The sequence below is a fragment of the Mytilus trossulus genome, chromosome 6 (assembly GCF_036588685.1).
Source record: "Mytilus trossulus isolate FHL-02 chromosome 6, PNRI_Mtr1.1.1.hap1, whole genome shotgun sequence".
Taxonomy (NCBI): Eukaryota; Metazoa; Mollusca; class Bivalvia; order Mytilida; family Mytilidae; genus Mytilus; species Mytilus trossulus.
In genome coordinates, this window is record NC_086378.1 from 80,844,458 (window position 1) to 80,866,786 (window position 22,329).

Here is a 22,329-nt window from a genome sequence, read left to right on the forward strand (position 1 = left end):
ATTTTCTTTTGTGTTTGTAAGTACTTGTGTGAAGGCCATTCTTCCATTATTGTTCCACAATAGTTGATTTATTTTCAGGATTATATATCTTTTTTTTTATCATACTTAAACTATCAATAAACATAAAATGTGTTTACTTGTTTTATGACTGCTCTTGCGAATGTGTGTGTTGTATTTCTGTCATATAGTGTTTTAGCAATATTTCATAACATTGTCGAACAGCGGGAGGTTTTGCATGCCATAAAACCCGGTTCAATTACTAGGCTTGTAATTTGATACGCCAGTCGCGCGTTTTGTGTACATAAGATTCATCAGTGAAACTTTGATAAAATAGTAAGAAAGCCAAACAATTATAAAGTTGAAGATTATTTTTCTTCAAATGTCCTGAATGTGGCAGTTGCTATCGATAAGGTCTATTCTATGTGTGATTGTGTTTGTTTTTGTCGCACTTAGGTGTTCCTGTTGTTCCCTTATTATCCTCTTATAGTTGGTGTCTTCTTCATGGTTACTTTTGGTTTGTAACACGAATTTTTTTTCTTAATCGATTTATGACTTTTGAACACCGATATACTTATAGGGCCTTTATTGATAATTGTCTCATTGGCAATAATGTTATTTTCCCCCTTTTTTTCAAATGCTTTTTATTAGCTCACCTGGCCCGAAGGGCCAAGTGAGCTTTTCTCATCACTTGGCGTCCGGCGTCCGTCGTCGTCCGTCGTCGTCCGTCGTCCTGCGTCCGTCGTCGTTAACTTTTACAAAAATCTTCTCCTCTGAAACTGCTGGGCCAAATTAATCCAAACTTGGCCATAATCATCATTGGGGTATCTATTTTAAATATTGTGTGGCGTGACCCCGCCAACCAACCAAGATGGCTGCCACAGCTAAAAATAGAACATAGGGGTAAAATGCAGTTTTTGGCTTATAACTGAAAAACCAAAGCATTAAGAGCAAATCTGACATGGGATAAAAATGTTCATCAGGTCAACATCTATCTGCCCTGAAATTTTCAGATGAATCGGACAATCTGTTGTTGGGTTGCTGCCCCTGAATTGGTAATTTTAGGGAAATTTTGCTGTTTTTGGTTATTATCTTGAATATTATTATAGATAGAGACAAACTGTTCACAACAATAATGTTCAGCAAAGTAAGATCTACAAATAAGTCAACATAATCAAAGTGGTCAGTTGACCCCTTTAGAAGTTATTGCCCTTTATAGTCAATTTTTAACCATTTTTCGTAAATCTTAGTCATCTTTTACAAAAATCTTCTTCTCTGAAACTACAGGGCCAAATTTAAACAAACTTGGCCGCAATCATCATTGGGGTATCTAGTTTAAAAAATGTGTGGCGTGACCCGGCCAACCAACCAAGATGGCTGCCATGGCTAAAAATAGAACATAGGGTAAAATACAGTTTTTGGCTTATAACTCAAAAACAAAAGCATTTAGAGCAAATCTAACAGGGAGTAAAATTGTTTATCAGGTCATGATCTATCTGCCATGAAATTTTCAGATGGATCGGACAAACCACTGTTTGGTTGATGCCCCTGAATTAGTCATTTTAAGGAAATTTCGCCGTTTTTTGTTATTATCTTGAATATTGTTATAGATAAAGATAAACTGTAAAGAGCAACAATGTACAGCAAAGTAAGACTTAAAAATAAGTCAACATGACCTAAATGGTCAATTGACCCCATAAGGAGTTATTGCCCTTTAAAGTCAATTTTTAACAATTTTCATAAAATTTGTAAATTTTAATTAACATTTTCGACTGAAACTCTTAGGCCAAGTTCAATATAGATAGAATGTTTGTAAGCAGCAAGAATGTTCAGTAAAGTAAGATGTACAAACACATCACCATCACCAAAACACAATTTTGTCATGAATTCAAATGTGTCCTTTGTTTAATATTCACATAGACCAAGGTGAGCGACACAGGCTCTTTGGAGCCTCTAGTTTTTAAACAGTATCACATTGAATTTTACTTTACATTCCAGATTTATCGTTAGATGATTACAAGCAGTTATATATATTAGCTCTAGGATACCTATTTAGTAAGACTTCAAGTGCACAACAATGTAAACCGATAGAATTTTTCTATAGGAATAAAAGCGAACAATATTATAAGGACATTTTGAAATCTGCATCGGGAGAAATGATACCTTATATTAAAGACAATAATGGCGACCAAGGCTCTATTATTAATGGTGCTATTAACGGTCTGTTTTATAGTACCTTGTTGAGTTCAAGTTCTAAACCACCTCCTATATCATTTTATGGACCTGTTCGACTTCATCTAAAGGCAAACATTATGTTCTCTGAGAATTGTAATATATATTTCTCGGATTTCTATTGCCACTATCAACAGCATTATGTAACAATTGTGTTGACACATAAAGGATCTCAAGAAGACATTTTCTGTAATCAGTTTTTACTACAGATGGATAAATTTAACAATCCGTTTATGAAAATTACTAGAAATATAAATGGACTAAATGTTGTCATGGCTACAATGGCTGTTGTAGTAGAGGTGTTTTATACAGAGATCGTTAATGTTCGATCTTTGCTACAGTGGGGACATGGTTATATAAGTAAAACAGTCTTGATGGGGCGTGGTAGAAGTAAACCGGAAGGAATTCCAAAGAATGAAAATTGTGACAAATGTAATTTATCTTATAAGAAATGATTCCGAAATGTTTGACGTTTTCATATTTGTAAGACATGCGATTTAGATATACGTCTGCAGCTAACCTCATTTTAAATAGGAATACATATATATGCTGTGTTTTTTTTCTAAGGTACAAAATGAAATATCCAGCTGTAAGAAAGATTCTCAGTGAAATTGTTGTAGACAGCTATTGTTGTTTTCCCGAGTTTTTAAAATCATATCAAACACTTTGATATAGCTTTCATTGACATTAAAAACAGTCAGTCGGTGACATAAATGAACTTTATTGAACAACTACAAAGCAAAACTCAATTGGTCGATACACATTGTAAATTATAGAGAAGTCTTTTTGTAATTGGAAATACAATATTCATTGTTTCTGAATTACATGCATCAAAACTATCATTGCAAGCCAATTTGTATCTTTCAATGGTCTTCAAAAACTACAACAATTACATCTTGATATGAGATTTTGCCATGCAATTGCTACCAAATTCAGAAGAAGAAAAAAAGTTTGAGATTGTTTGTGAGTCAGATTCTTAATTTTTTAAACAGTAAATATCTTTATATTTGAGAAACAGAAAAAAATCTTGTTCCACAAGAACAGGTAATACTTAAATATACAGTAATTTTAACCATACTATGAAATCAAAATGTAATCAAACAATGATAAATATAAAATAAAATATACATCACATTTTAAGATATATACATGATAAAACAAAATAGAACAAAATACACACAACTTTTATCTAAACAACTGTACCCGTCTTACTCTTTTTACACAACGAGCATGCAAAAATAACAGCAGCAATCTAAAATAAAGAACAGCGGTCAAATAAATTAAATTTATTTATTGGTTTAGATCAAAATACAGGACCGTCACAAAGCCATCTAAATTTTGATACCAGAAAATATGTGTCATTCCAAAGTATGTGTATTTTTATCTTTAATTCTGCTTGTTTATTTTAATATATTTTTTTTTAAATAAAAAATGTATCGTTCCAAAGTATAAGTATTTTTCTTTTATTTTGCTTCCTTGTTTTCCAAATGTTTTTTTCTTTCAAATAAAACATGTTTCATTCCAAGTATGTGTATTTTTACTCTATGTATGTTTTCAAATGATTTTTTGAAATAAAACATTTGTCATTCTATAAAAGTATGTGTTTCTTTATTTTCTTTTGCTTGTTTGTTTTCACATTAATTTATTTCTCTCAATAAAACAGAGATATAAAAACAAATTTGTAAATAATATAATGAACGATAATCTTGAAACTTATTGGTGAACAACAAAGAAACAATATCTTGGAAAAACGTTTAGGTCATAAATGCTCTTCAACTTCTTACTTTATTTGGCCTTTTTAGCATTTTTTTATTCGAGCGTCACTGATGAGTATTTTGTAGACTAAACGCGCGTCTGGCGTAAATATATTTTGCAATCCTGGTATCTATGATGAGTTTATGTAATACCTTTCTTCACTTCTTTGCTTCGTAAATGTACATACCTCTGTCAACACGATAAAGACCCCAATACAAATGAAGGCAACTGAATACTTTGTTGCGAAATCTTTGACAGCATCATAACAACCCTGTAAAATATTTGTTAATGTTTTTTAGCCACATTAATATAATAATGTACTTTCACACAAGAGATATCTGCTAGAGCGTTAACTCATAAAGGCAGAGGAGCAGCATGAAACATAAAATTTTCGACTTGTGTTATTTGAAGAAGCTCTTTAACAAGTAGTTGTTAATGTCTAATAACAATAGTTATCAAAGGTACCATGATTATAATTTAGTACGGCATACACGCGTTTCGTCTACCTAAGACTCATCAGTGACGCTCATATCAAAATATTTTTAAAGCCAAACAAGTCGGGAAAATGGCAATTGTTATCGTATCGTATTTTTCTGTGTGTGTTGCATTGTCGTTTGTTTTTTGTTCTCTTCAGTGTTTCTGTTGTTTTGTTGTCATAATGTACTATATTGTACTGTTTATTTGTGTAATTCTCCATTCTGAATGTTCTTGCATTAACTTTTACTATATTCCTGTCATTTAATGGTTTCATTTTGAAACCAAAAAAGTCGGGAAAATGACAATTGTTATCGTAAAGTTTGTTTCTGTGTGTGTTGCATTGTCGTTTTTTTTTTGTTCGCTTCAGTGTTTCTGTTGTTTTGTTGTCGAAATGTACTATAGTGTACTGTTTATTTGCGTAATTCTCTTTTCTGAATGTTCTTGCATTAACTTTTACTGTATTCTTGCATTTAATGGTATCGTTTTAGTATTATATTTAACATTGCCTTAAAAGTGCGAGTTTTTGCTAGTTACAAAACCAGGTTCAATCCACCATTTTAGTTCGTTTCTCTGACGGTGTGTTACATTTTAGTGTTGTGTTTTCTGTTGTGTCGTAGTTCTCTTCTTATATTTGATGTGTTTCCCTCAGTGTTAGTATGTAACCCGGATTTGATTTTTTTCTCAATCGATTCATGAATTTCGAATAGCGGTATACTACTGTTGTCTTTATGTATACACTATTATATGACTTGTATGGAATCTATTAAACATATTTAATCATTTATGGTTTTATCATAAATTATGGCGATGTGGTTTCAATTACTAAAGTTGTTTTCTTCTCTCAATTTGTCATAACTCAAATGGTATATAAATATTAGCCTCAATGGTATCTATCGAAGTCGAACAGATTTCAACAGACTATGCAGCATAATTGCTTAGAAAAGATCGTTGGTTCTTTATCGTTCGTATTTGAAAAGTAGTTATGTTCCAGACCGTATGAGTATTTGTACCGGACCGTATACGTATACTCGTACGGTCCGACCATACGCGTACGGTCGGACCGTATGCATATACGCGTATGGTCCAGTACGAGCTTACCATGCATGTTTTGTGATCATATGGGTTAAATTTAAACAAACATTTATCACAATCTTTATTTTCAGTTGATAAATTGTTATCTTTACACTTAGATGGATAAAATGAACAATTGAACAATTGAAATTAAATATTTATTTAATTGTATATCTGAATCCTATTTTGGTAACTCTCGCCCAAGGTGACACTTGCTACCACAAGTAATGTAATATTTTTTACATTTACGTGTTTGTAGTTTATTCATGTTCCTTTGCATTTGCATTTTTTTGTAAAGTTTCTTATATTCTAAAATTGTCGTCCCACATCATGTTTACTTCCGATATCGTAAATTTCTATGATCATACTTTAATTAATGTATTACTGATCGACATGCTAAATACAAGATATTACAGATTTAATTAAGGTTTTTATTCCAATTACAATTAAACTTTTCCATATTGATTTGAGAGTTAAGTTATGTTAATCTGTACATGAACTTTACATGCATTTGTAACTTATAAACTTAAACAACTTCTTAATGATATTAATCAGACCGTACGCGTACGGTCCGACCGTATGAGTATTTTAAAAAAGTACGCATACGGTCCAGACCGTACGCGTACGGTCCAAATACTCATACGGTCCGGAACAGTTACACATTAGTCGCGAGTTATAAGCGACACATGTGATTTATACTTTCCTTAAAATTTTAATGTATAGACATTATTGGAAGATGTTGACTGTCGGTTTCAATGCAAGATTATGGCGAGCATATGCAAAAAGAGGAAACAGACATTTCTTGTGCTATCGAAAACTCTAAATTACATTCAGAAGAGAAATGTATTACGCAAATAGAATTATCAAATGCTTTTTATTGGCAAAGAAAGATTTTTAGATGATGGATGATTTTTTATTAACCATTTTAACTTTATTTCTGAGAATGGAAATCTAACTAAAATAGATAGGTGTCATACATTACGGAACGAAAAACATATCAGATTATACAAACATGATTCCGTCAAAATGCAAACCCCTTACAAAAAGTACTTGATATTTTTAATAGTGGATCTATTTCGTTTTTGCATTACAATTCTTAATTCTTGACATCTTAATTTTCAAAAGTTAAGTATACATGTTTCGAATATTTAAAATGGACCATTGTGATTTTGGTTCTTTGTTGCATAAGTAGAAATCACAATTTGTGTCCTGACAACATTTCTGTTAAAACAAAATAGATAGAATATACAACAAGGTTCTCTTTTGCAAACTATAACTGTCAAAATTTGTTCAATCGAAACTTTAAGCCATTCTTGATGGACACGTGTGGTAAAGTGACCGAACTTATAAAATGGATGTGACTTCGAACCAAAGAAAGGCACACCACATGTTTTGTTTTATAAATGATAACAGGTAGATATATATCATTCATACATTAATGAACATGTGCATGTTGTCCAGATTAGCTGAAATGTTTGTTAAATGGAGACCACATTTATTTGTAAAATTGCATTTTATTAGACTTTAAACCACACAAAATGTTTGTCTTCTTGTCATTCGCTACTATTATTTGCGTGTACATGCCAAATAAACATAAAGTAATGAAAGTCAGGTACGTCGGTTCACAACTTAAAACATTACATTAATATACCTTTGAATGGTGTCCAGTTGGGTCGTTGTTCTTAGTAAATGAGCATGTACTGGTGTATGAAGATGATGTAGCCGAAGGACAACAAGATACGGGAAGCTCTGTAGTTCCTGATCCCTGGTACCATACAGAGTTATGATAATTATTTTTGTTAACTCCTGTACCAGTAACAGCATCAATACCACAACACTCAAGCTATAATATAAAAGAAGAATATGTTGTATGAATGTCATTGAGAGAACTCTCCACAAGAGACCAAATAATACAGATCATATATATCATATAGCCTTCAACAATGAGCAAAGCAATTTCCGCCTAGTCTATAGATATACGAGGCCCCGTAATCACAAATATAAAACACTAACGGCTTAATTTCTTAATTACTCAATCCTCTTTGCATGTACTTGCACATGAGGTCATTTCCAACGTCCTCTACTGTTGCCTGTCTTTTGCCTTTCTTTCTGCCTCTCCCCATGTCATTCCAAAAATTCTCAGTTCACTGTCTAGTGTGCGTCGCCATGTATCTTTCGGTCTCCCTCTCTTTCTTTCCCCACTGCAGGTGTCCGAAGCTATCTTTGTTATGTCATGTTTGTCTTTTTGTAGAACATGGCCAATCATTTTCCATCGCCTTTCTGTAATTTCTGCTCTGATGTCTCTGTGTAAGGTTAGGTTGTATAGGTCTTTATTACCTTTGGTATTTGGCCAGAAGATTTTGCAAATTTTACGAAGACACGTATTATGGACCTGTATATTGATGTTGTTTTTCATATTGTTCGTAGTCTGCAGGAAGAGGTCCTGGCTCTGTTGATCTTTGTCATTATGTCATTGCTAGTGTCATAGTCCTGACTGATATTAGTTCCTAGATAAGGAAAATGTTCCACTTCTTCTATGTTATCTCCTTTAATTGTTATTGGTTGTTTACTAGTTTTGTAATTAAGGTTTATAATCTTTTGGTTTTTTTTGTGTGTTTATCTTTAGAATTACAGATAGAGCAGTTTCGTGTAGTTTATGTTTTGTTCTGCATGTTCATTCGATTTGTTGACAGTAGACATATGTCTTCAAAATCTTCCAAGCTTGCATTCATTGACCTTCTTATTCCAGTTGCTCTATTCCCAAGTGTTCTTCTCATGCACCAGTCGATGACAATGAGGAAAAAATGGAAGAGATGAGCATCCTTGTCTTACTCCAGATTGTACATTGAACCAGGTGGATTGGGTTCCATTGTGTAGGACACAGCATCTGTAGTTGTAAAATAATTTAATCATGATTTAATTATTTTATCAGGTATGCCGTACGTTCTTATTATTTTCCAAAAGCAGGCTCTGTCCAAGTTATCAAAAACCCTTTTAATGTCCACAAGGTTTATGCTGATGTTGTGTTGCCATTATATGCACTGCTTAAGTATGTTTCTGAGTGTGAAAACATGTGGTCACTACAAAGTAACTAGTTTATTGCCTCTAAAACCAGCTTGTCTTTCCGCAGGGTGTCATTTAAAGCATCTATTATTCACTTGGCAATAACTCGAAGGAACACCTTTGCATGTACACATAGTAATGATATTCCTCTCCAGTTGCAATTCTTCATATCACCTTTTTGGCAGGTTCAACCAGTATTAATTCTTTCCGGTCTTTAGGAACAACTTCTTCCTCCCATATCTACTAAATATTGTGTGTTGTATTGATGCTGTTGTGTCTACATCTGACTTTACGAGTTCTTCACTGACCTTATCTACTCCAGCTGATTTACCATTTTTGAGCCAACATAATGCTTTCTTTATTCACCAAGTTCATTGTTTTCCGCTGGTATATCTATATTGTATTTCCATTTTCTTTTCGGTTTTATCAAGTTGTGCTGGTTTGTCCAGTGGCTCTCTGTTTAAAATCACCCTGAAAGGTTCTGTCCATCTTTCAGGTTTCTGTGACTCCGATTTTAATACCTCCCCATTCTTACTTTAAACTGGTGTTTCATTTGGTGTCAATGAGAAAATGATAGAATAGTTTTATAGTAGAAATCAGGGGCGGGTCCAGGATTTCTGAAGGGATGTCATATTTCCCCAAAAAATATTATATAAAAAGTATTTTGGCAATTTTGCTAAAAAAAACCACCAAAAACTGCAAAACACGTGATACATTCTTTTATCAAATCAAAAAATGGGGATGGGGCGAACTATTCCCTATACACCACACTCCGTGGATCTGCCACTTGAAACACTTACATTCATGTTTAGATAGTTCCATCCTGATGATAGTTCGTGAGTAGTCAGATCGTCTGTTGTAAATTTTAGAAGTGCAGATTTCATCTCTGTTTTCAGTTTGCTTTCAATCTGCACAAAAAAAGATAAATGTGGGGAAAAATCAATTCATGACAGCACGTGCTTCGCATTATAACTTCACAACATCGCATAGGAAAACAAACGAAAAGCTATTATATCTCGCAATGTTATTTTTGTAGCAAAAATTTAATCATAATGAATAAATGATTCTCTTTGTAATTATATAAGGTTGTATAAGCGTTATTTGTACGCACATTTTTAGTATAGAACGGTCATACCGCTGGTCATTCAAAATCTGCATCAGTAAACACTTTTCGTTACACCAAAATGAAATTACGACAAGGAGCATTCAATTCTCGAAACACCAATTACCCTATATTATTCGTAATTCAACTATTATGGTGACAAAATTATTCGCAACATTTTATGTGGGATAACTCATTTCCATCCTGTTGAAATGAGGGAGGGACATTTTTACCTATTTTGTCTGTTTGTTTTGTGCACACATCGTTGTCAATATGATATAATTTGATGCGACTGTCATTCAAGTGAGAGGTTTAGCTATCTTTAAAATCAGGTTTTATCAACCAATTTTTACATACGAAAATGCCTGTACCAAGTCAGGAATTAGCTAGTTGTTATACATTCGTTTGATGTGTACGATCTTTTGATTTTGCGATTTGATAATGGACTTTCTTTTTTTTAATTTTCCTCGGAGTTCAGTATTTTTGTGTTTTTACTTTTTTTGACAGATCTTTATGTATTTTCAAATGTTGATATCGCAGAAAAGTAGACAAGACAGTTTGAAATATTGTATCGAAATTTTATCTCTTTCATGTATTTTGGGTCATGTTTTGGTCTCGTTGACTTATGATAAAACTGTTTTATTCACATAAATGAATCATTTTTTTTAGTATTTTGTTATTATTGTAATGTTATAGTAGGGTGACTGCGACGTTTTCAGAATACCAAGTTCTATAGCTATACTATACTTACATCAGAGTTAAAAATAATCCACAGAATAACAATAACAAACTTTCCAATAGCCAGAATCAGTACTATGATTATGTACTATAAAGAAAGAAAAAATGGGAAATAAAAAAGATATGTTAAACAAAATGTATTGAAAACATATAAAAATTAACGTAATGCATTGCCGCATAGTGTACAATTGTTACACCGCTGTTTTGAGATAAGGGTGATAATCAGTGGAGCGCTCACGAACATATTTTAAATCCTTTCAAATATGCCTTTGTCAAGTGCATATCGTCGGTTGCTGTCTTTAAGACAGTACGGTAACCTGTGGTAGTGTTCATATCTTTGATATGTTGTCTTTTTGTGCAGTTGTCTCTTGCCAATCAAATTACATCTTCATATTAATATATGATGTTTGTCGAGGAACCTCTTACCTTCTCTTTTCGGGGCTCGTGGGTTTAAAAGAGGTTTATGCTATAACAGTTCATATTTAAGCTTTTAGGCAGTGTTTGATGGCCATAGGTATATGTTTAGGTCATGATGCTGTTATCGTTCTTTTCATATTTTAAGTTTTTGGTTGACTCCTTGGCATTACTGATATTCCTATAAATGCAATAAATTTTAAATATCTACGTGAATAATATGTTTAGACTGTTTTAATGCTACATTCATTACGTCTCTGTAATGAAAGAGCCTCACGTGTTTTTGTTTATATATAATACTTTGGCTTTCAAATATTCTGATTGTTACGCTCCCGATTAAGGTTAATCCAGATAAGCGCTTATAACACAGTAAATTGATAAATTGTTATTTTTTGTACAAGTTGTCGTGTTAATAGTTTAACTTACAATAATCAGGAGACATCTGATTTTACAGCACGCCCCGATCGCACCAATCAGTGAGAGAACCAGGACAAAGGAACCCAGTACAATCAATGTTATAGACAAGCCTTTAGCCATGTCACCAAGATTTGTCACACCAAAACTGACACTTTTTAATGCTGGCAACACATCATCATTAATGACATCTTCGTTTAGAACAACCAGTATGCCTGGAATCAACAGTCCTAAGCCAAGCAGCTGCAAAACAATAACGAAAACAAGATAGAACCATTCATTTGTTGTTGAAAGGAAGTGGTGAACCCTTATAAAAAATTACATACACAATCATCTTATCCTTGTTATCAAATGATAGCTGATATTTACATTTTTACATTCTAGCGCGGGATTTTCCCATTGGTGGGCTTGTGCTGTTTTTGTTGATATTTTTTTTTATCTTTTGTCGGGTTGTAACGTTGTTTCTTCGACTTATTCCCTATTTCCATTCTCAATTTTATTCAGTCTGTTTTGTAAAAATTCAGATATAGAATTCAAAGAGACGTGCAGGAATATTATTCGTTACACAGTGTGCAATTATCCTAATACGAGAATTTATCGGGTCAATAAAATTCATATAAATTCCGTATTAGGACAATTGAACACTGTGTAACGAATTTATCCTGATTTTGTTATATGACATATTATAATATTCAAAATAAATTTTAGGACAATATCAACAAATATATTTTAGATATTTAATCTAAAACTGTGAATTTTGTTTTTTATTAGGTCAATGGTATAAGGGAGATAATTTCAATTGACGTAATAAATAAGGGAGATAATTCCAATTGACGTGATAACAAATTGTACTGAAATTTATTAGGACAATATCAGCCAATAAAATTGCGAGAAATTACTCTAAATCGGGATAATCTTATTTATGCGGTTATCGTTATAGTTTTAACAATTGCTTTTTATAGATATGCATGGCTGATTATATTTCACAAAGATGGTCATTTTGCTGCAAAAGTTTTAAGTTTGGTAACGTGAAATCTGACTTTAATTCCTTCTACGTATTTTTAGGGAACGTATCTCTCGTATTGCTAGCAATATCCGTTCCATACCTCTTATTATCTAGTCAATTATCAGTAGTACATGTAATACTAAATATGCTTGTACATAACCAAATCTGAAACTTCGCCATGTCAGTAGTTGTCTAATGTCACATTTTTATGATATTTTCAGTAAATAATTTATTAACAACATTTTTAGTCTCAAGACAAATAAAAAAAATTATATTCTTGATAGCCACCATAGATTCCTGAAGATTGACTATTGCTCTAAACATATATTCGTTGTTTATGCCGTTAGACTACTGTCTCATTGAGGTAACCCCCTCCCACCATAATCCCTTTTTATTCATATTATTGTCAGGTGTGAATCCATGATTTTGAAAAGAAGTTTTATTTTACATATAAGAGTGTTGCTTGTATTTCTGTACCCGTTGTTTTATACTGTTTTTCACAGTTTTTTATCTCTTGAATTATTCGTTGTCATTGTTACATAATCTAACTATATAGTACTTACTACTTACAATAAATAATATGTTGATGATGACAAGTAAATATAATACTGATTACTTACAATAAATAATATGTTGATGATGACAAGTACAACTTTGCTGACCTTTTGGTTACACATGACTTCTATGTTTTAGTATATCTAATACGAATATAAAGTAGATATTTTATACATTCTTATATTTACATACTAAATAGTGTGTTCAAATTACATTGTTAAGCAATCTACTACGAAAATAAAGAATATATAAATATAATTTGTGTGTAGATATCTTCTATGATTCTTTAATTTTCAGTAACATTTCGGAATTAAAGTTTGATAAGACGTATTGATTTGCATACACATTAAGGCACACAAATAGTTCGGATGAAACTGTGGTTGTAAACTTCAGTTAGTTTGGAAAACGCAACAAATCTCGAGATCTAAAACTTTTAACCATCCTATTCTATTGCCTAATTGGCACGTTTAAACAATACCTTACCAAAGACATTTAAGAGTTATTGATATGAATTCCCAATGGTGGACTTCGAATTTGAGAGTAATAGCAATCCGCCATTCAAATGACCAATGATTTCAATATGAATGATTTGATGTGTTTTTCTTTCGGTTGCTTTATAATACAAATATTGGTATTTTCTTTTTTTTAGAATTTTTGGGAAATATTTTTGTTAATTTAGATGATCGCAAATATTCCTTTGTTCCTTCTGCTATTGCGTTGCCAATGAACTGGGTTGAACTCAAATGATACCGTCCCGATTTCACTAATATAGTACTAATGTCTTCTACTTATACCTCAGGAATAGGTGTCAAGGTATTATGAAACCATGAGATTGGTATTGGAATTAGGCAGACGATGGAAATCAAACACCCGCAATCCGATATATTATTTCTGTTTGAGTCAAAAGAAATACACAAAGGTTATCATACCATTAGCAACTACGGAAGCCGATAAGGGCCATTCAAAAAAAATATTTTATGTCGTTATTACGACATATCATGTCGTAATTTCGACATAGCATGTCGTTATTACGACATCGCTATGTCGTAATTTCGACATAACATGTCGTTATAACGACATCGCTATGTCGTAATTTCGACATAGCATGTCGTTATTACGATATCGCTATGTCGTAATTTCGACATAACATGTCGTTATAACGACATCGCTATGTCGTAATTTCGACATATCATGTCGTAATAACGACATCACTATGTCGTTTTAACGACATCACTATGTCGTAATAACGGCATCGTTATACTAGTATTTTAAAGAATATGTATTATGATTGGCAAGAGACTAAATTATCCTAAATGACAAAGAAATTAACAATTATACGTCATCATAATGTCCCCGATAATTATAAAATCCCCGCATGGTCAGCTATAAAAGAGGGAAGAAATCTACCAGAGGGAGAGTCCCCGAAATGCTGTGTGGCAGACAGTGTTATTATTCAATTACTAGTATTAGCTCCCTTGGTAAAACTCCAAATTTCATATTTAATGTATTCTATTGTTAAATAATTTACACGAAGCTTAATAAGTATATATTTGTTAATTGCTTAGCTTTTGCTATTTGAATTCATTGGTTAAAGATATTTATTTATATTGTAAAGTTTAATATTTGCATCGTCGCAAAATCTTTGGTTACCTTCTTTGGATACCTTCGGTGAGAAACTTATATATATTATAGATACCATTTTAGATTAAATAAAATTAACGGTACTAATTTTCTTGCACCAGATGCGCATTTCGACAATACATGTCTCTTCAGTGATGCTCGTGGCCAAAATATTTGAAATCCAAAGGTTATATAAAAGATGAAGAGCTATTATAATCCAAAAGGTCCAAAAAGTATTAGCCAAATCCGTGAAAGAAATCAGAGCTTTGCACGAGGGAGATACATTCCTTAATTTATTATAATTTCTATCATTTTGTAACAGCAAGTTTTAATAACACAAAAAAATCCGCATTTTGGGCTGGTGATACCCTCGGGGACTAATAGTCAACCAGCAGAGGCATCGACCCAGTGGTAGTAAATAAAATTAACGGTACTAATTTTCTTGCACCAGATGCGCATTTCGACAATACATGTCTCTTCAGTGATGCTCGTGGCCAAAATATTTGAAATCCAAAGCTTATATAAAAGATAAAGAGCTATTATAATCCAAAAGGTCCAAAAAGTATAGCCAAATCCGTGAAAGAAATCAGAGCTTTGCACGAGGGAGATACATTCCTTAATTTATTATAATTTCTATCATTTTGTAACAGCAAATTTTAATAACACAAAAAATCCGTATTTTCATGCCAGTACCGAAGTACTGGCTACTGGGCTGTTAACATGGCCCACAGTGCTAGGGCTGTACAGTCAGTCAAAGTCGTTTAGATTAACAGATTACCGGTCGAAGAATAGCTATGCAGTCACACATGTTGGAAGAATGAAATATGGATTTATTAGAGGACTGAAATTGTACAACCAAGTCAAGGCAAGCTTTCCATCTCCCTTTTAATAAGCGCAAACTACATGGCTTCTTGGTATAAGGGTGTATTGAAGTATTGATAGCACTATTTCTACTTTCAAACGTTGGGCACGCGCGATGTTCCTACAACCCCTAGGATTTAAAACAGAATCTTCGAAATTTCATCCGCAAAACAATATAAAAATGTTAGAAAACACGAACCAATATTAAAACAAATTCAATATATGTTTTAAATTATGTTTTTACAGCCCTTGATCATCTCCTAAGTAATATCTAGTATATGTGAGGATTAAAAAAAGAAAGCTATGTGAAAAAACGGATGTCCCAATCCAACGTTACATTTATGAAAAACTGTTTTAACTCTTATGTATAGTGATCCTATTTCTTATTCTCTGATCTTCTTTATTCTTGACAGGAACAACGACATGTGTCGGTTCTTTGTGGCGTTAAAGCCGTTAGTTTACCAAATTTCATTTGACTCGACTGCATATTATAGTAGAAAACGAATAAAAATAGTAAGACAAAATAATATCTAACAAAAGTACAAATATTTGCCTCATGTGAGTTCAAATATTGCTGATTCAAAAAAAATCTTCTCTACACAGTCGTTTTTCAAACGGTAGCCATTTTGTCCAAGTTGATATTTCATTTTTCAAAGCAGTTAAGGCGTTTTTTTTTATATAATTGATCAAAACAAAAGTTAGATATACGAAGAGTAAAAAATGACAATATTCTTTCCTTATTAACTACATATTTGGGTCTTAAAGGAATAAAATGCTTCCATACATTACAAAACGGTAGCCAATTTTTCCAAATATCTGAAAACGTCTAAAATCCTAAAGACGCTAATTTCCGACGTTAAATGTGCTAAAGTTTCAATTAAATGTTTACGATAATTAAAACAAATCGTGTTATGAAATTTGGAGAAAGATGTTAATGATTGCTGCCGGAAAAAAAATAGTGCATGTTGCTAAAGACCCCGCCCGGGGAAATAGGTTAGACACAGGTTAAATTTTTCAACTTTTATTAATTGTATAGCTTTTAACGATTTATTTAAAAGAATTTGGAAATGGGGGAAAAATCCCATTTTATTAAATAAATTGAAATTTATGTTACGGAAGTACTCCGAAGTAGATCATTTAAAGTCGTCACTTCAGTTAGGTGCAATCACCAATATCGAAACACTTAATACCAGTTCACGGAATGTTTTACTTCGCGATTTGTCCTGCTATTTCGTGATGAAAGTCATTCCTGTACTAGCGAAGCCGGAACTTTTTGTCAATATAAACTTGTGCATGAAATGGAGGTAATTGAAAGACGAATCCCAAACAGCAACGAAAACCGTTTCATCGAATTAAAAAAAAACCCGGGATTATATTTTTATTTGCCGTTTTCGTGGACAACCCAGGAGTAGGTTACTATATATATATATTTTAAAATGTATATATCTGAAGATGACTTGGGAAATAATTCTCAAGCCAAGGTTCAAGTAATTGAAGGGGTGTATTTCGACAACTTATATGTCACGGGAATATCGTGGCCATCGTTTGAAAGTAGCATTAGAGCGATTGATACTTCAATTCACCCTTATTAAAAGAAGCCATGTAGTATGCGCTTATTTCGAGGGAGATGGGATGCTTAGCTGGCAAGTTAGGCTCGCTTCATCACTTAGTATAATCTACCTACTCTTTTTTTTTTTATCTTTATTACATAAACTACCTACTCTAACTTTACAGCCATTTGACATTCGATAATTCACTAACATCAATTGTATTTTATAAAATATATAAGTTTCTCACTGAAGGTATTCAAAGAAGGTATCAAAAGATTTTGCAACGATGCAAATATTAAAACTTTACAATATAAATAAATATCTTTAACCAATGAATTCAAATAACAAAAGCTATGCAATTAACAAGTATATACTTATTAAGCTTCATGTAAATTATTTAAAAATAACATGCATTAAATATGAAATTTGGAGTTTTACCAAGGGAGCTAATAATTGAATAATAACACTGTCCGCAACACAGCATTTCGGAGACTCTCCCTCTGGTATCTTGCCTCCCTCTTTTATAGCTGACTATGCGGGGGCTTTTCTAATTATTGGGGGCATTATGATGACGTATAGTTGTTAATATCGGTGTCATTTAGTCTCTTGGCAATCATAATACATATTCTTTTATATTAAGCGATGTCGTTTTTACGACATAGCGATGTCGTTATAACGACATAGTGATGTCGTTATTACGACATGATATGTCGAAATTACGACATAGCGATGTCGTTATAACGACATGTTATGTCGAAATAACGACATAGCGATGTCGTAATAACGACATGTTATGTCGAAATTACGACATGCTATGTCGTAATTACGACATAATTTTTTTTTTGAATGGCCCTTATCGGCTTCCGTAAGCAACTAATAAAAATAGTTAATAACAAATAAAAAGTGAGAGGAGATAATGTTGACTGTTCTTCAATATTCGTTCTCTCTTTTACATTTGTCCTCATCTATTGGTTATTTTTATCATCTTGCATAGTAAAACCATGGACAATTTCTTGTGCAATAAGAGACTAAATTTTCAAAATTTATGGGTTTACTTGACATAATCAACATTGTAGGATAGTGTTTTTTTTTACTACAGATAAATTTACGTAAAAAATCAATTGTAAAAAGCAAATAGCAATTTATATATCTAATATTTTAAACTTTCGAAAAAAGTTTTGATTTATGCTAGTATTTAAATATATATAAAGAAACTTGATATTATTGAACTGTTTTAGGGGCCACACTGCAATGTGAATCGTACCTATAATGTTAAACAATTGTTTAACATTCTATTGCAAAATCAAAGCACGATTTAGAGAAATGCTGCTTATAAAAGTTTATGGCCTATACACAAAAATTGGTATTTGCTGCTAGAGTTTATAAATAAACCAATTATGATCTAGTATATAACAATAACTTTTAATTATAAAATAAATTAAAGTTGTAATATAGTATACTTCAATAATACTTTCTGTTTAAACCGACGTTAAATATTGCGTCTCGCCTATAGTTAAACATAATAAACCATTTAAAAAGAAGTATCGAACTCCACTTTAAAGAGAAAAATACCTTTTGTGAATACACACTTCCTTGTTCTTGACCTTTAGAATAAAAGAAAAGGGTATACAATCAACAATAATGTATTCACCGAATATTCTACTTCGGGGAGACATACTTAAAAAAAAAACATAGATGTAAGTGATCCTTTGAATCGATGTAATTCCTTTCTTCCAAAAATCAAAAACACCACCAAACAAAAAATAAGACAAACACAATACCACATTATTCAGCTATAATGAAATGCTAGGTAATGTGAATGCTAAATTTAATAATAAGATCATGTTGGAGTTCTAAACAAAAAAACCCTCCTTTATGATGTAAAACAAAGCAATACAGTCGAAATCCATTTAATATGTTAGAAAGAGTAACGGGATGGAAAACCGACACTCATTATACACGGAATCCCAAGGGTTCTGAAAATTCACGCCAAAAAACGTCCATTCGAATGTAAAATCGATGTATGAGACTACATGAACTATCTTGAAAGATTAAAAGAGTATTATAAAATGAAGTAAGAAGCGCATCGCTTTTTCATCTGTAGGGAAAATAATCAATATAATCCTAGACTCTACACGCACAAAATAAACTCGACTAAGAGCCTTCCAGATGAAGATAAATCCAGAAAAGGGCTTCGGATGCCTGAAATTTATAACGTGCTGTATTCTTTGCAGCACTCTGTCGGTACATCTGCTAGTGGACTATCAGTCCGCGGGGTTTTCATCAGATCAGTAGTTAGTACTTTAGTACTGATATGATTTATAGCAAACCTCTCTAAAATTGTCCGTTTTAGCATTTTGTAATTATAAAGAAATTTAGCTTTCAAATAACTCAGTCAAAGTTGGCCTTGTGGTAAAATACACATTTGTTTTATTCATACAAATACAAACGAATCAAGACAAACAAACCTTACTTTCATACAAAAGATTTTGTCCGTCTATCTTTATTAGTCATTGATAACTAACTAGTGGCAAAGGTAAAACAAGAGTGTACACGCTGAAATTTCTCGACTTTTTTTATTTGTCATTGCTTTTATGTTGATCATTCTAAATATAAAGCTATATTACATAAACCTTACATGTTCCAAAAAAAAGAGGTTAAGGTCATATAAACCAGCAAGATAGTTAAAAAATCCAGACCAAAACACAAAAAAACTTAATACTGAGCAATGAACCGTGAAAATGAGGCCAAGGTCAAATGAAACCTGCGAGACTGACATATTCATCACAAAATATTTTCATACACCAAGTATAGTTGACATATTGCATATACCATTAGTATAAAAAAAAGGACCAAAAACTAAAAAACTTAACTTAACCACTGAACCATGAAAACGAGGTCAAGGTAAGATGACACCTACCAGCTAGACATGTTTATGATTATAAACATTCCATACACAAAATATAGTAGACCTTTTGCATACAGTATAAGAAAAACAGACCCAAACACAAAAACTTAACTATAACCACTGTATCATGGAAATGTTGTCAAGGTCAGATGACATCTACCAGTTGGACAAACTCATCTTACAGTCCTTCCATACACTGAATATACTTGACCTATTGCTTAGAGTATCTGAGATATGGACTTCACCACAAAAACTTAACCTTGTTTAATGATAAATGAAATTAGAACGAGGTAAATCGAAAAGTGTTTGACGGGCATGAGGACCTTTCAAGCTACGCACATACCAAATATAGTTATCCTTTTGTTCATAATAAGAGAGAAATTAACATTACAAAAGATCTGTTCAACCTTTTTTTTCAAGTTTCACTTAACTATGAACATGAGGCCAAGGACAATGGCATGTGGCAGACGGAATCTTCGTAACATGAGGCATCTATATACAAAGTATAAAGCATCCAGGTCTTCCACCTTCTCAAATATAAAGCTTTTAAGAAGTTAGCTAACGCCGCAGCAAGATCACAATCCCTATGTCGAGCTTTCTGCTTCGCAGGATAGACAATTTTTTTTATTGCCAATGAGACAACTCTCCATAAGAGACCAAATGACACAGAAATTAAGAACAGTTACTATAGGTCACCGTACGGCCTTCAACCATGAGCAAAGCCCATACCGCATAGTCAGCCATAAAAAGCATCGAAATCATAAATGTATAACAATTTAATCGAGACAACCAACGGCCTAATGTATGTACAAAAAATGAACGAAAAAGCAAATATGTAACACATCAATTAAAGACAACCCATGAATTACAGACTCCTGACTTGGGACAGGCACATTGAAATGAAACATCACTGATCCTAAATTTTATGTTAATTAACAGATTATAAAAAGAATATACTTATTCGAAACATTAACGTTTTTCTTTAACAAAGCATATATAGCCATAGTCGTACTTAGCACATCTTTTGGGAATTTTAGTTTTCAATACTCTTTGATGTCGTTTTTCATTTGACCATCCAAGTGTGTTGAAATTTGGTATGATTTTGAAGGTATATTTGCATTGGAAAAAGGTAAAATAACAGAACTCTAAACTCCAAAGAAATTCTAAACGGAGTCTTTTTCAAAACGGCAAAATCATTCTACCTTATGTAGAAATTGAGAATCTAACCTGGTTTTATAGCTGGCCAAACCTCCCGCTTATATGGCAGTGTTACAAATAAGGCCGATATGAAAACTTGTGACAGGAAAACATAAATGTAAACCACATGCAAGAGTCTCCTTTTGATATGACCGTGACATGTCAAAAAGACGGGGTCATTATATATATATATAGATACCAGTGCAGATATCACAGTCCTGTACAATCGATAGAGCTACAGTAGGTATTTGTTTGTGAGACAAAGGCGCACGACATTTTAAGTAAACTTATTTTCATTGCTAGCACGTAGATTTCATTTTAAAAAAAAGTAACTACACAAAAGGCGAGTTGTAAAAGGTTAGATGACCTAACGCAGCTTCACCTTAATTTAAAAGATATAAAAGCAAGCTTTTTAAAAACTGTTGTGATAAAGATCGTATTTTTTATAACAAGATATTTTAAGTATTTTAACTCAAGTAGCGTGATGGTTTTGAAATGTAATTTTCTTTCTGTATGGCATCATTTTTTAATCTATTCCCTTTATTCGTGTTAATGTTAACTGTAAATGTGGGCCGATTCTTGATACAATTTTTAAAGACTTTCTTGTATCATAAATGTTTTCTACTGGCAAAAAAACTCACCTTTGTGTGTTAAAATTCCATATCGCAATGTCCACACTGAATATTGTGCGCATTTAATATCTTTATAAATATTATTTTTAGAAAATCTTGTTCCGTTACTTTACGAAGAATGAAATTACACACCTATTCAACTGAGAACACAAAGGTAATTATGACAATGACTTTCAGTACTAATTAAATATTTTGTTTTCAAAATATGCCCATGATAAAGTTTTTAACTTTCAGTTTGCTTCTACGTCGTTTGGCATATATATCATGTTATTTTTTTTCTAGATACACCATCATTAGACAAGGCATAGAAAATTAATTTAGCAATTTTCAAAAAGGGAAGAAGAAATTGAGCTGTCATCTTGATTGCTGTTGAGTACTAATTATTTGTTATTGGTCCATTTTAGCTCGACCTAAGTTCATTACTATTTATTTTACTCAATGCAACTTGTATTTCTGTTATAACTCGAAAATATTTTTCCAAAACAGCAAAGACTATCGTGAAACAGAATTACTCGTGATCGTTGAGGATCAAAGCAACATGCCAATATGAACTAATATGCTGCCAACTCGCCTTCTTCTGATGCATATTTTTTCACACAATGACTATAACACATAATTCATTAGTTTTATATTTTTTTTAATTTCAAAAGAAACAATGGCAATGAGATAGACATTTACAAAACAAATACAGTAAATTGTTAAACAAGTTATGCAATACTTTTAGCACTAAACGTTAT

At 32.4% G+C, this 22,329-nt stretch overlaps 2 protein-coding genes across 4 annotated transcripts in view; one reads left to right on the plus strand and one right to left on the minus strand.

Moving 5' to 3' along the window:
- Window positions 1-3,607, plus strand: part of LOC134721985 (phytanoyl-CoA hydroxylase interacting protein-like) — a 21,804-nt gene extending 18,197 nt beyond the window's left edge. For both annotated transcript variants that reach the window (XM_063585376.1, XM_063585377.1), the window contains exon 5: window positions 1,996-3,607. In XM_063585376.1, coding sequence (XP_063441446.1) covers window positions 1,996-2,684 — 689 coding nt within the window. In that variant the 3' untranslated portion in view covers window positions 2,685-3,607. The remainder of the gene's footprint in view (window positions 1-1,995) is intronic.
- Window positions 2,930-21,854, minus strand: LOC134721990 (tetraspanin-9-like). 2 transcript variants are annotated; one of them, XM_063585386.1, is made up of 9 exons: window positions 21,602-21,854; window positions 18,428-18,459; window positions 12,890-12,967; window positions 11,276-11,506; window positions 10,449-10,523; window positions 9,396-9,503; window positions 7,184-7,375; window positions 4,172-4,255; window positions 2,930-3,481 (listed from the first exon to the last, which is right to left on the minus strand). In XM_063585386.1, exons 3-9 carry the CDS (start codon window positions 12,944-12,946, stop codon window positions 3,419-3,421), a joined length of 810 nt encoding a protein of 269 aa, XP_063441456.1. In that variant the 5' UTR covers window positions 12,947-12,967; window positions 18,428-18,459; window positions 21,602-21,854; the 3' UTR covers window positions 2,930-3,418. The 2 variants fall into 2 exon arrangements, with proteins under 2 accessions (XP_063441456.1, XP_063441455.1); XM_063585385.1 differs by lacking the exon at window positions 18,428-18,459.
- Between the last annotated feature and the right edge of the window lie 475 nt (window positions 21,855-22,329).